This window comes from Labeo rohita, chromosome 5, assembly GCF_022985175.1.
Source record: "Labeo rohita strain BAU-BD-2019 chromosome 5, IGBB_LRoh.1.0, whole genome shotgun sequence".
Lineage (NCBI taxonomy): Eukaryota > Metazoa > Chordata > Actinopteri > Cypriniformes > Cyprinidae > Labeo > Labeo rohita.
Genome location: NC_066873.1, coordinates 2,523,600 through 2,538,843, shown reverse-complemented (window position 1 = coordinate 2,538,843; position 15,244 = coordinate 2,523,600). Strand labels below are relative to the sequence as shown.

Here is a 15,244-nt window from a genome sequence, read left to right as displayed (position 1 = left end):
AACTTATGAAACGTTTACTACAAGTGCACTAAAAATCTGTTACAATCACACTGCTGCAAAATATTAGCCATACAGCATCAGTAGTTATCAGCAATAATGAAATGAATGATGTTTGAGAAATAATGAGATGCAGATGAAACTACATGCCTGTAATACTTAATTATGGCACACTCTTTTTTTTTTAGTTTACGTATGTTTTTAAAGTCCTAAGAAGGTTCACTTTCATCACTAGTGGCCCAGAATGGAAAACCACAGCAATTCATTCTTATCTTCAACACAGTACTGTCACTATTCATTGTTATGAAGGCAGTCTATTGATAAGAAGTGGTGTCTCATTGATCAGCAAACATTGATGAAGCATAAAGAAATGAAACTGAATGCAATGGTTAGTGGTGTTGTATTCACTAGAGATTCTCAGTGCTACTGTAATATATTGTTGTGCAGTTGTGCTTTCAGTGCATGTTTCTGTTTGACTGCATTGAATGCTTTACTTTATTATCATGCAGTCTCGATTTAACAGAAAACAAGGCACATTGCTTCATTACAGCATGCTGTAATAAGTACAAATGTGCAGTTATAAGCTATAAGATCCTTAAAAACGATTTTCTCCTCTGTAACCGAAGGTGGATTCAGTGATGTTCAGTTTATTATCATTTTGATTTTAATAAAAACAGGTACTTGTAGATGATCATGTTGAAACCATTTTATAGGTTTCCTAGTGTGCATGCAATAAAAACATAGCAGAAAAATAAGAAAAAGAGTTAAAAAATAGACATACATATTTGTGGATTTCAAACTAAAATTTAAACATAAAGAATACAATACAGAGATCGTTTTAGAGATGCACTGAAAAAAAATGGCAACCTAAATTGACTGGTTTTCCAAGTCAAAAATATTATATCATTAAAATAACCTACACTGTATACAACTATTATTACAAGCAAAACTCATTTTTCTGAGTGAAATCAGGTAGAAATAGCTCTTTAAGGTGAGTGGTGCAGATACGGCAACTGTCAGCAGGGCTAATGGGGTCATGATTAACCAGCAAAACCTTGACCTCCTTGCAGCGGCCAAAAATATTTGCTCTGTGACATCACTTCCTGCTGACCCGTCAAACCGTGAGACCACTATGTAACCAGATGCAGCTCATTCTACCTAAAGGAGCTGTTACTTGAAAATCTAAACAGATAATAGAGGTCTGAGGGGACATTTAGAGACCTACCAAATCGTTTTTTAGAAACTGTGTCAATAATTAAGACAACTTTAGCAAGGTGACTGGATGCTTATACTTTCAATCAGTAATGAGACTTATTTATACTTTAGAGAGCATAAGAAATGTATACTTTTATTCATCAAAGTTGCATTAAAATAATCTTACAAAAGATTTCTGTTTCAAATAAACTCTGTTCTTTTGACATTTCTATTCAGCACAGAATCCTAAAAAGAAACTGTTTCACAGTTTCCATAAAAATATTGGGCAGCACAACTGTTTTCAACACTGCGAATAATCAGAAATGTTTCTGAGCTGCAAATCAGCACATTAGAATGATTTCTGAAGGATCATGTGACGCTGAAGACTGGAGTAATGATGCTGAAAATTCAGCTTTGATCCCAGAAATAAATTACATTTTAAAACATTTTCACTTAGAAAACATCTATTTTAAAATGTTATAATATTTCACAATATTTTACTGTGTTTCTGAACTATAAATGCCTTTGTGAGCAGGAAAAAAAATTCTAAACATTTTTAAAAATCGAGCTTCTGAAGACTAGTGTATGTGTAATTGAATAAATTACTATAAATACTAAATGTACTGATGAGTGCATTTTTGAAGTCTTAAGGCAGTGTAGTAGGGTGAGTATTTTCATGTATAAAGTCTAAATGTCTTTGACTCAGAGGAGTTTCTGCATAAAACGTCCTGCTGCTCTGTTGGTCTTTCATGTTGTGTTGTGTATTTCCTGCAGCAACAGCCTGCATAAGATCTATCATACAGTATGTTTGTTGCAGGTTTCATATGCATTTTTCCAAGAACGTGCCCCTAATGAATATTTTAGCAGTGTGATTTCATATGAATTTCTCCTCCTGCTCTTCAGACGCAGACGATACACTAATTTATTTAAATCTGGAGACTATAACTGATAGCTCGTCTGTAGATTTAGCTGTCTGACCGAACAATGAATACATTGTTTTTCATTTGTGGGTGTATATGTGCGATCTCTTGCTCTTATAATGACAGACACATAAATACACACGTTCATATACATACAGGCTGCCAACTCACTAACCGCTAGGGAATCCCCGCCCCTGCAGATGTTACCATGGCAACGCTTTCCAGGCTAGGGCAGGAGTCCCCCTTTCTCTGCTCTTTTGGTCGGATGGGAAATATATGAACTGCCAGCTGCGGAGTACTCGCTCCTTCCGCAAAGCATTCTGGGAAAGGAGGCAAGAGCATAGATGTGGAACATACGGGAGATGTTATGCATCTCGACATACTGAAGTAAACCACATAGGGTTAAAAGATGCAACTTTTTTTTTTTCAAATCTGAAGCAAAATGTGAAGGCCAGGCAGTGTGAGAGACTAAAACAACAGCTTTTATTGAGATAGTCCTGCTTATATGGGTCCTATACCGACTTCACCATAACTTACAGAAAATACTATATGAATAAAATAAAAATATAGGTGATTATATAAAATATATCTATTATTAATTAAAATAATAAAACATGATGTTTATCTCTATCATGTTAAGTCTATGCTTATTTCAAAAGCTTTACATATTGCCACATGGAGTGTAAAGGATTTTTTTTTCTGTCTTCACATTAAAGCACACTTTGTTCCCTAGCATATCGATATCCATGGAAACTGAGTGTTCCATTTGAACGATACACACAATTATCACAACACTCATGGACAAACTTGAACCTCTGCCCACAACTACCAAGACTTTACTCTGCCAGTGTTTTCTAATAATACTTTAATCAGTATCACTCAATAAAGGCAGGACTCTACAGGTAAAACTTTGCTCTTTTCATGCACTACTCAAATGTGAGATTTTAAGACTAGTCTTCTATAAAACTAATGGAAAGAAAACGTGATCTGTAGATTTCACTTACACACACCAAATTGGTTCAAAGTTAGAGTTGGAAACACCTTGAAAAAAAGTGTCTTTTTCCAAAACATTTGTATGTATGCAAACTGTATAATATCCAAGGTACACATTTCTAGTAATTGTGCAGTTAATTCTCATATTGTATTTTCAGAAAGTTTTGGAATATTTATCCTCTCCCCAAATTTGTTACTACAGAAACACAGTAATAATAATTTAATTAGAAGGGTTATATTTACCCTTTTTTAGATTTTGCTTACATCTACATTGTAAACATATTTTTGTTATTTTATTAACATTTTTTTCAGAAGTAAATCGATAACAATTACATTTTTAACAATATTTCAAGTGTAATTTATGATATTTGTTGTATTTTAAATCCAATTTTTCTTTGTAAAAGGCAAAAAAGTTGATCATACTGATTTCAAATTTAAAGTTTCATTAGTTTGAATGTACACTGAACCAAAAAACTATCATAACATCTGAGTTGATAATTCAGTATACTTTATTTTTGACAAAACATCCCATGTTTTGGTCGTGACAGTAATGCTTTGGTAGCGACCACATCACATTAGTGAATTTTTAACTTGCATACTTTAACTAGCTGATCATAAATGTAGGGGTGTAGTTAAAATCAGTCTCAGTCAATGGGCTAAAACATACACTGTTTCGGTAGTGACATGAAAATGCAGGACATTTTTTAACATAAATTTTTATATTTTACAAAGAAAATACTATTTTTTTGTTTGTTTGTTTTAACTTCCTTAAAAACAATGGAATAAAATGCAAAAAAATTATTTCAATATCATTTTCATTTCAAGTTGAATTTTAGGGGTTAGGTTTCAGGACAGCCACCTCCCAATTGCAAGTACCCACTAAATGATGATTTTGTATGTGTTAAGCTTACTGATATCTTAAATTTTCTTGTGGGTTTCAGTAGATATAAAGGTGGCATCTTAGTAAACATTTGAATACTTAAGTGAAATCTGTTAGTTTTATTATTAATTATACCCCATTCACTTGCAGTGTCTTGCCTTAAAACTGAAAATGCTGTGCACATTTAAACCACATTTTAAAATGTCATGGCAGTAATTAACAAAATATCAAAGTGGCATTTATTTTAAAGAAAAACAGCACAAGCACACTTTTCAAGCAAAGCTTTCACAAAGAAAAACATATTGTTAGGCTTTGCATGATAAAACCTATTGTTTGTTGCAGGCAGAAAGTATTTGGCAACTTTGTTGTTGTTAAAAGTTACCAAAACACATTCCCAGTTTTTGTGAGGAGTAACCGAACACCTGTGTGAGGTGACTTACTGACATACATTTGCTAAAAACACTCTGGGATTTTCCAATGTCACTTGCTTCAATACTTTATTCTGCCAGTTTACGAGTGGCTTAGGTGTCCAAATATTTTTAAACTTAATCTGTGAACAGCAAAAAGCTACTTGTTGTATTTAGGTCAGTAGCGATTGTGAGCATGTTTTGTGTGTTTGTATGTTGGAGGGGTACAGAACCGGTTGACTGTCCTCATCCCACCGCAGCCATTAAAGCATGTCTGTTGTAGACTTACGTCATCGATGAGCAGCACGTCTTGCGCCGCAGTCGCTCCTGAGATGAATGCACAATACTGCCTTTACCTGGATCTCTAGCGCCGCCGAGCGAGCGACAAACCACTTACAGACAGCTCAAGTGATCATTAAGTAAATGAGCTAGTTGTTAAAATAAACAAGCAACTAAATAGATAAATTAAACAACACTTTGTCTTACTGAGAGCAAGCGCTGCGAAGGATACAGTAACAGCAGTCACGCTAAGGATTTGTCTTTCAGCACCACGGACAGCTCACAGCGTGCTGACGCCAGCAGAGGGCGCCGTGCACTCACACGGCACGGCGCTGGTCTGTATATCGTTATTTTTAGTTATGTCAAATCGTAAAATGCTCAGTTTGGTGAGATATGTCCGCTGAAATGAGACATTGTGTGCAAAATGTGTTCCTTAATCATTATTATGAGGACTGCTGAAGTGTTTCTGTGTGTGCGGGGATGTGTCTCTACTATATTTATGGGACAAATTTACGCAAAAGTGAGCTAAACCTGTCAAAACCTCCCTAAACCTCCTTTTGATGACGTCGTCGTTTGCAAAACAGTATAAACTTAAGGAAAATAAAGTCACTGAAAACATGTAATGCTCTGAAAGCATTGAATTTTATGTAATTTTCTTTTTTCTCTCTCTCTCTTTTCTTCTTTTTCTCTGGCAACTATTGTAATTTGACATAATTATGTAATACCTCTTGGTTCTCATGGCATTAAAATAATAAAGCATTATTTAAAAAAAAAAAATAAGGTAAATAAAGCTTTTAACCGTAAAAATGCAGAAGGTTTTTGATTAGGTTATTGTATTTATAAGATGAATAAAAACAGAACAAAACAGTAAAAATCCATGGATTTAGAGAACATTCTTTTACAGTAAGCATTTCCACCAAAACACCGCTGTCATTGTTTATATATAGGCCTATCACAAGAGTTTAGTGGGGAAAAAAAGCTTTTCTCTTTTGAATGTTTTTATTGGCAATGTAGAGATGAATTGCATTCGCAATTACTTTATGATTTTTGAATGTTGCTTGTTTGTTATTACAGTGTTTCGCTGATGAGACCCGCATTGATCACGCTTTTCTTTGATTGTGAATCAGAGCTCCAGTCTGAGGTGACGCCACTGGTCGGCGTTGTTTACTCGTTAGTGCTCATTACACAAAACTCCTCCCCGTCACCGTTTCACCTCCCACTCCGCATCAGCAGCACTGAGGATGAAAGAGTTCTGGACTTGTTTCGCTATTTAAACGCGGCGCGCTTCACGCTTACGGTCGCGAGACTCGTCACGGTTCCTCTTTGGCCACGCGCTGAGCAAAGCGCGGGCGGCCGGTGATCGGTGTGTTTTGTGTCTATGGGTGTCGACGTGATGCCTCCTCCTCTGAGGAACCTCAAGTGCTTTTCTCCAGTGATGTGCCAGTGTAAACTTATATGTAGCAACCGTACGCTGTCGCTCATGTTCGGCTGTAAGGTAAGCCGGGTGCGCGCGCGCTCCCGTTTCTGCTGGTTTTCTTGTGGGTAGGAGGCTAGAAAGGCGCTACCATACCGCTGGTGACAGAATTCTCCCATGTGTACACTCTCGAATTATGAAAATCGCGATTGGTTAAAGGAATTCTGAATGAAAAATCGGTTGTGGTGTGCTTGTGATTGCGCGTGGCATTTACAGTATGACATTACTGTACATCACCGGTTCTGCTGAAAGAGGTTTTGCAATTACACACGCACTGCTACATCACAGTGAAGAGGCTTGTTGTAGGGTAGGATGCCATGTTAAGCCACCTGTCCCTTTGCAGATGCACACATGCCAAAAACATTGGAAGGTCGATCAGGGATTTTCTGTTTCAGTCGATGAATGGCAATATGGCTCTCTACAATACACCATATATGGCCGAGCTGATAGCTGAGCAAACCATACAAGGCGATGTGAACGTGCAGGAAGAAGTAATGGAAAAGATATTGCAGATTTACACCCGTATTGTCCATAAATAAATAAATTAATTAACACACGATGCCTCAATAGCGGGCCGTGTTGTCACACTATATGGGGTAAGATGAATGATATACTGCCTAAAGCAAAAAGCAATACATACGCAATACATCAGTATGTAAATGTATTGTAGCCTATTTAGTCTTTCTTAGCTGAATTTAAAAATGTAAACAGTTACAAATCAATTAAGAAAAGGTAGCAGCCATTGTTTTGATTGAATTTGTAATTCATAAATTACAACGTAACACATCTGATAACTTGCCCCAACCTGACATTTGTGGTTCTCATGCTGAGAGATCACAGTTCGACCTAATGGACACTTACAATGAAAAAACTGGTAACCTGCAACCATAAAGAGCTATTTCTACCTGATTTAACCCATAAAACATCTTTGATCGTATAAATCAATGTATGTGAGTTGGTTCAGTGATGTTAAATAATATTTATGACTTTAAATCAGTTAATCTAGGAGTTACAATTTTGAGTGTCCACTCAGTGTCCAAAATTAATATTTTCTCACACTGGAATTGAGGAAATTGTTAGGTCATTTTTCGAATTAGCCATGAAAGGTTATTCTGGATTATATTTATTGAAATATTTTTGTCCCTCTGACAGTAGTGTCTCACTGTTTTCTTGACTATTTCTAAAAAAAAAAACAGAATCTTTATGAAATCATGTCACCTGCAGCCTCATATAGTATACTGTGTGATTATTTGTCTGTTCTGCTCCATATACCGTTGTTTTGTTTTTTTGTTTTTTTTGGTCAAGATAGCTTAAAGGAATAATGCTTGAAGTGTAGTCACCATCAGGCCATCCAAGATGTAGATGAGTTTGTTTCTTCATCAGATTTGGAGAAATGTGTCATTCCATCACTTGCTAACCAATGAATCCTCTGCAGGTGAATGGGTGCCGTCAGAATGAGATTCCAAACAGCTTATATAAACATCACAGTAAACCACAAGTAATCCACACCACTCCAGTCCATCAGTTAATGTGTTGTGAAGTAAAAGTCTGTGTGTTTGTAAGAAACAAATCCATCATTAAAACATTTTTAACTTCAAACCATTGCTTTTTGAAAAAGTGGCTTGTCTGAATCAGCAGAGAAATCTGCACAGATCAGGCACCGTTTACAAGCCAAAACAGACCAAAACAGATCTAAACAAATATATGCATGGATTTTGATGGGAGAGACATCATGAGATGGACTTTTTCAGTGAAGGAAGCGTTATTATGGATTATGGAGTCAGAAGCACTGAAATTAAAATGCTTTAATGATGGATTTGTTTTTTACAAACACATAGAATTTTAACTCCACAAGATGTTAACTGATGGACTGGAGTGTTGTGGATTACTTGTGGATTATTTTTATCAGTTGTTTGGAATCTCATTCTGACGGCACCCATTCACTGCAGAGAATCCATTGGTGAGCAAGTGATGCAATGCTACATTTCTCCAAATCCGATGAAGAAACAAACTCATCTACGCCTCGGATGGCCTGAGGGTGAGAAGATTTTAAGCAAAGCCAAATTAGCCAAACCCGTTCCACGTTTCTCTTATGCATTTCTTATATAATCAATGTGAACGTGTGAACTGTTTAGTTAGATCATCGTCATAGCAGTACGAGATCAGTGTGCTTGTGTTTGGATTGGTCAGGATTCTTTGACTGGAGCTGCAGTTTTGTTCTGTGTCAGATCACTGTGATTTGAGCAGGGTCGATACTTCCTGTGGAATAGATTGAGACACAGATAGTGGCTGAGATGATGACCTTGGGAAACATGATGGCGTGGAGAGAGCCGTGCCGCTGAAATGCACAGATAAAGCGAGGGATGCGTAATGCATTTCTTTATCTGATTCTTCATAGCACTTTCCATTCTCTGTGTCTTAGTGTATTCACTCCATTCACATGATGTTTATTTATTGGCACAGTTGATTTTCAAAATCTGGGTGGCATTTAAGGACATAGAAAGTTTGGACACACTTGACTAAAATGTTTCTCATTAAAAACCTCTTAACGTAAATGCTTATGCTTGAGATTAGTTTTGGGGAGAAAAAAGTACCTAGCGTGAATTTCTGCAAAGAAGTTTAATTAAAAACGAAATGAGTGAGTTTTGTGCAGAGCATAATGAATTTTAGCAGCTGCCCTGAAACTAGGCAAAGAGCAGCAACTTTGATGAAGCTGAAGTCGAAGATAATATATTTTATATTTTGGACACTCTTAATGACGTTACTGTCAGAACTGCGAATTTCTGCATCTCGTTGACGATAAAAAAGAACAAAATGACTATAAAAAGAACCAATGCTGCAGACTGCAATAGAAAACAGCGTCAGACTGAACACATGCTCAGGGCATCATCATATAGTGCTCCGATATGTTGTCTCATATATTGATTATGTTGATATAGCCTATAGAGTTTCTTCAGAATGTATTTACCCTTGTCAATTATTTATAAGGCCATTGTGTTGCAAAGTCTGTTTAAAGCATATTTACTAACAGGACTGAACGGTAGAACTTTACTTTGGACCAGTTCCACCACTAAAACATTATGAATTCTGGGTTTAGCAGCCTTTTTAATACCTGTCAAAAAAGTATGACACTGGTCAGAGGATCTCAGCCACTGAGCTACACTAAGACAGTTTTTAGCTAACATTGTTCTCAAACAGATGTTTTGGTCATTTCTACATTCGGGGTTTCATTCTTAGCCCTCAGAACACGTTCCCCAACATTATAAGTTACTTTTTATCATATTACTAAAGATTATAGCCTAACAAAGCCTGTCAACAAGACAGTGGGTCTCCTTCACTAATAATTGCATGGATTATTTTTGGTTTAGACACAAACGACAACTTATTACAAAACATTTATGCATGTATGTTCTCAAATGAATTCTTTATATTCTTCATGCTAATGCTCATGAATTTGGAGTATTCTAAATAAACAATTACATGCCACAGGTTAGTCATTTGCATGAAACAAACCCAAACATCTCAGAATAAGGGCTTTCCACACAACCTTTTTATTTGAGCCTTTCATCTCTCTCAGTAAATATATGATGCTCTCTAAAGACACGCCACCAGAAATGACAGAATGCCGTCCTCAAAACCAGTTTTAGTGCAAAAAACGACTTAAATACTCATCTACTCATTAGTCAGCTGTGCATACGCATATCTGTGTTATTATTCATAGAAACATCACAGCTCGAGCTATAATGCAGCTTTTCTTGCTCTCTTTTCTTACTCTATGATGAAATATATTTAAGATTAAATATCTATGTATATATTTTCATCCTAGCACGATTATAAGGCCACCCAGAGTATGTGCTTCTTACGAATGTGTGGTTTCAGTTGTTCCTACATTTAAAAAATTTGAATACCTTTTAGTACGAAAGTTACTGGATAAAGATATTGTGATTAATAATTATATCAAAGCAATGGATGGTTATGAGGCGTTAAAAGAGGGTGTCTAATTTTTAGTATTTTTAGTATTAGTAATGTTTTTAATCAGTGTCTTTACTCTTGAATAAACTGAACATGAACCTTAAAAACAATGAAATATTTATATATATTTTTAAGTGGCATTCATTTCAAATACTAAAACAATTCTTATTTAAAACTGTGTTTTAAATATTTATTTGAATAATTGATTAGTTGGTGACAGATGAAGCAGAATCCCATTAAATAAGATTCATCTGAAAGGGAAATTTATTCTATGACTTAGATACATGGATGTGAATAATATGTACATATTTAATTGCCTATATTTAAATTGGAGATGTGTCATAATAGCAACATTATGAATTTAAATGGAATAATTTCACTCAAGTAGCCTATAGGTTTTAATGAATATGGAGATGTCTGAAATGTCCGTCTAAATTGAATAATAACCCCATTATTCACAATAAATAGTACATTTAAAAATAGTAACACTAGTTACAACATGCCACTTATGGCGTTCTGTGCCAATTCTGGTGGCCCATCTTACCCCAAGGTCTACAGACACAAAAACATATGATATTCAAACTAATACAATGTCAGCATCCATTGTTTTACAGACATACAATTAGATTTGGTTGACATCAAAAATGTTTTGACTGGCTAAATTTCACAAATGTTAATATTCAGATCAAATGGCTAAATTAAAAATACTGTAGTCATACATCAAAATTGTTGAGATGAGATTTTGTGCTGTTTATGGTCAAAAGGAAAATCTTACTGGGGTATCTTAACCCCATGTTGCCCTATATGTGTTTACTATTGCCAAGAGGTAGCAAATTACACTGTATGGTAACAGCTTTCTCTCTCTTACTGTGCTTTTCTTTCTGTCTCTTTGATATTCTCTCACTCTCTCCACTCCATCATTAGTTGTGGCTGATCAGGCTCATTTTCAGCATCAGTGATTTTTTAAATCCACTAACCTTAAGTATTAAACTTTGATGCAGAACTTGTGCTGCTCTGTTTATGCTGCTGACATGAATGATACCTCAAATCGTGCTGAGGCGAGATATGCCATTACTGTTCTAAGCGATTAGCCTTTCTTCATAAGGATGTATGTGGCTAGGGATTTTCATAAGGCAGTAATCTTAATAAAATAATCTTGAAAAAAAAAAATCCCATACACTCACACTGAAGGAGCCATAACTAGATACTGCTGCTTAGGACATGTACAGTTTTAGTTCTTTAGTCCTTCTCCCTCAGTTTTCACTGCAATTCCATTCCTTGATCATATTATTGCTCCTTTTCCCACCACTAAACACCTGTCGAGAATATCCGTTATGCTGTTTTTTTCTCGTTCCGTATTTTTGTGTCATTTTCTCTCTTTTCCTGCACCTGTGTGGTACACTGCTGAATGCATTGTGTTAAAATGAGTCCAGTCTCTGATTACTACTGTTATTTAGGATAAATGTGCCCTCTACACACACTCACAAGAACACACACACACACACACTCACAGAAAGCAGAATCAGGTTTTCACAAAGAGTCTCCATGAATAATAAATGATGTTGGATGAATTTCTCACTGCCTGTCTATCTCTCCGTCTGCCAGCGTTCAGATTCCACACAGCAGGCAACAGTTAGAAAGGCCATTTATACACCCTGTTAGGATAAAAAGCTGGTTATGTTGACAAAGAAATTGAACTGACAAAGAACTCAAAATGACAGTGCACAACTATGTTACATAGTGCAACAACAGAGTTACGAGTGGTGAAATCCCATTCATTTTTATTTTCAGAGAAATTGCTTTTAGTGAACCTTTTAAAGACAGACCTACAGTACCATTAGCTGTTCTTCTGTTCTTTATAGTGGCAGGCACTTCTGTAGAAGCCACAACCGTAATCCCAGAGAAAGATCCACCATCACACCATTTTTTTTGCAGCACAGAGTAGTAATTGTTATAATGGAATCATGCCAGAAAAGCTCAGCAGTGCTCACTTCCATGAAGTATTGCGAATGATGTAATCTTAGGTCTTATCCATACAATCTTAAAAGGGTCATGAAATGGATTGTCAATTCTTTATATTATGTTTCCGGAGAACAGCTTTAGTAAATCACCAGTGTTTTTTTCTTTCCATCAAAACAGTTGAAACATTTGTTCAAATGATCATTTTCCACTCTCATTTTCTCTTATTGTCATGAACACTTCAGTTCAAGGGGCATTGCCGCCTTCAGAAACACAAGTGAACGTTCACTGCTGTGATTGGGTGAATGTAATCACACCGTATCTGTACCCTTTCCCATGTGTGATGAGTGTTTTGAGTCATCGTCAGATTAAAATGAACCAGTATATACACAGAGATTGCCTGTGGGACACTGCCATAGCTTTCAATACAAGATACTGAGAAAATCTGGCACTGTGTTGAAAATAATTAAGAATTAATAGTCATTCAGGCATGCTGTTAAACAAACTTCAGCCATGTGTTTCTAATAGTTTCATCTTTTGGAAGGATATGCACAGTTTTTGGAGCTGCAGTTTGTCTACATGCAGGAACAGTCAGACAGTCCTGACAGCAGCATTGCTCTTGTGATTAATGGACAGACAGAGTTGTTAAAGTATGCCTCCTTGATTTACATACACATGTTAAGGAGTGTAAAGGAAAATCAGGATGTCAAGAATGAGGCAATTTCAAATGCTGGCATTTTAGAAGGGTGGATTACAAAAACTCATATTTTAAAATTGCAGTGTGATTTTTAAGAACGTTTTAAGACGTTTGAATTTAAATTAAATGTAAAAGTTTTTTTTTTTTTAGAACGATCTTCAGAAAGAAGATGAGAATAAATTTGGGAATACAAAATATAGCATTTTTTTTATATATATGTATAAATTAATTCTTAAGTTAGACATCGAGAGAAAATTAGTTAAGAAGAATTTTATTTATAAGAATGTTTTGTGAATGTGGCCTCTGATTGTCACTGTACGCTGTCTGGAGAAACACGCAGGAGCACAAATATTCTTTTAATAAAGTAGTCAATAAAGTAATCAATAGTCTTTTAATAAAGAAACACAAGGGATAATCCACAATCAAGGCTTAAAATGACACACATAACAATGAGTAGACCCGACAAACCACAAAATGATCAGACAGGAACTTAAATACACGGGGTAATCAGGTAAAACAGGTGCATGGGATAATCAGTTAAACTAAACAAGGACAGGAACAAGACCAAATAAGGTAAAACAGGAAATGAAACAGTGGCAACACATGACAAGACAGGTCCAGAGACCTGACATATCACCCCCCTACCGGAAGGCTCATCCTCGCGCCATAAACAGCAACAGAGGGAGGCATAGATGGAAATTTGGGAGGAGGCTTGGGAGGAGGACGACGAACAGAGTCCTGGGAGGAGCCAGGATGATAAGAGAGACCAGGGCGGACCAGATGGAGGGAGGAGCTAGAGAGACTACAGGAGGGACCGGGGTGGACCAGACGGAGACAGGAGGGACTTGCAGCAAGAGAAGCCAGATTGGACCCAGGCCACAGCCATGATGACGACCCAAGATGGAACCGACAGAGGGAAGAGCCATGGAGAAGGAAGGGCTGACGTCTCCAGGGGGCTGACCGACAGTGGCGGAGCAGGTGGCAGAGGAGCCCGAGGTGGAGACGGAGAGCCGATGAGCCAGGGTGATGAGGAGGATCAGGAGGGCCGAGGTGGAACAAAGCCAGAGCAAAGCCGGAGGGACGAGGCAAAGCTGGAGGACTGGAGTCCCAAGGTGCAGGATGGACGATGACAGCCCAAGGCGGTGGAGCCAGTGGACTGCTGGGCCACAGCAGAGAGGAGGGAGCTAAGAGCCATGGTGGAGCCACTGGGTCGACCGGCCAAGGCAGAGTCCTGGACTCTGATGCTGGAGGCGGAGACGAGGGATCTTCCATCCGTAACGCCGATGGAGACTGGCAGACCAGCGGTGAACCCACTGCACAGATGGAGGACTGAGGGTGAGCGGAAGGGCTGCCAGACGACAATGAAGGAGGAGGCAGGAGCAGGTGGAAGGGTGGGCATTTGTATATACTCCCTCAGCCTCAAACAGACCCAGATTTTCAACCAGCTCACCCTCAGCCATGTTGCAGTGGGCGGAGCTCCCCTTCCGCAAAATCACTGGTTATGGCTTTCTCCCCCATGGCGGGCGTTGTTGCCAACTCACACACCTGGACTGACGTCATATGCAACTCCGGCTCCACGGCGATTTATGACTCTGTTGCTCTGTACGGTGATGGCTCATCAGTCGCGGCAAGCTCTGGCGCTCCATCAGCGGTGGGCTCGGGCATGCGCTCTGTGCAGCGGGGTGATGGTGGGCTGGGCGCTGGGTCCAGAGTGGGACTGGCGAGATCATCTTCAAGTCCGATGGTGATCTCCCCAATACCCACTCCACAAAGGCGTTGAAACTCTCCAGAGGACCATCTTTGGACGACGGTGTCGTCCGGGTAGCTGGTGTAGTTAGCTACTTTAAGAAAGAGTCTTGTATGGTCCTCAGGAGAGCTCTCCCCCTGCTCCAGCAGGAGGAGAAGGTATTCAGGACCGGAGAACGGGGTTCATAACACAACGGAAACCAAAAACTGTGTGAAAATGAGAAATAAAAACAAAGGGTAGACACGGGGGTAACTGTTGAGGGTTGGGTCTTCTGTCACAGTACACTGTCTGGAGAAACACGCAGGAGCATGAATAAATGGCAGTAGTCTTTAATAAAGAAACACAAGGGATAATCCACAATCAAGGCTTGAAATGACACACATAACGAGTAGACCCGACAAACCACAAATGAACAGACAGGAACTTAAATACACAGGGCAATCAGGTAAAACAGGTGCATGAAATAATCAATTAAACTAAATAAGGACAGGAACAAGACCAAATAAGGTAAAACAGGAAATGAAACAGTGGCAACACATGACGAGACAGAGTCCTGACACTGATTTCCCATAGGCTATAATAACACTCAACAGAATGATAAGAATATGTAATGAAATCCATGCTGTCTATAAAGCTGGACAGATAATTTTTAAATCACTGAGTAGGTTGTATCTGTGTTATATTTGGTGGTATGTGATTCTGAACCTCTGATCTGTTGTTCTGTC

At 37.9% G+C, this 15,244-nt stretch overlaps 1 protein-coding gene across 4 annotated transcripts in view; it reads left to right on the top strand.

Annotated features, from left to right (window-relative positions):
• Positions 1 to 15,244, top strand: part of LOC127165109 (disks large homolog 4) — a 177,234-nt gene that overhangs the window by 47,622 nt on the left and 114,368 nt on the right. For 2 of the 4 annotated variants that reach the window (XM_051109424.1, XM_051109423.1), the window contains exon 1: positions 5,942 to 6,165. The exons of the other annotated variants lie outside the window; for them this stretch is intronic. In XM_051109424.1, coding sequence (XP_050965381.1) covers positions 6,049 to 6,165 — 117 coding nt within the window. In that variant the 5' untranslated portion in view covers positions 5,942 to 6,048. Of the gene's footprint in view, positions 1 to 5,941; positions 6,166 to 15,244 lie in introns of those variants that run through there. 4 annotated transcript variants of the gene reach the window in all.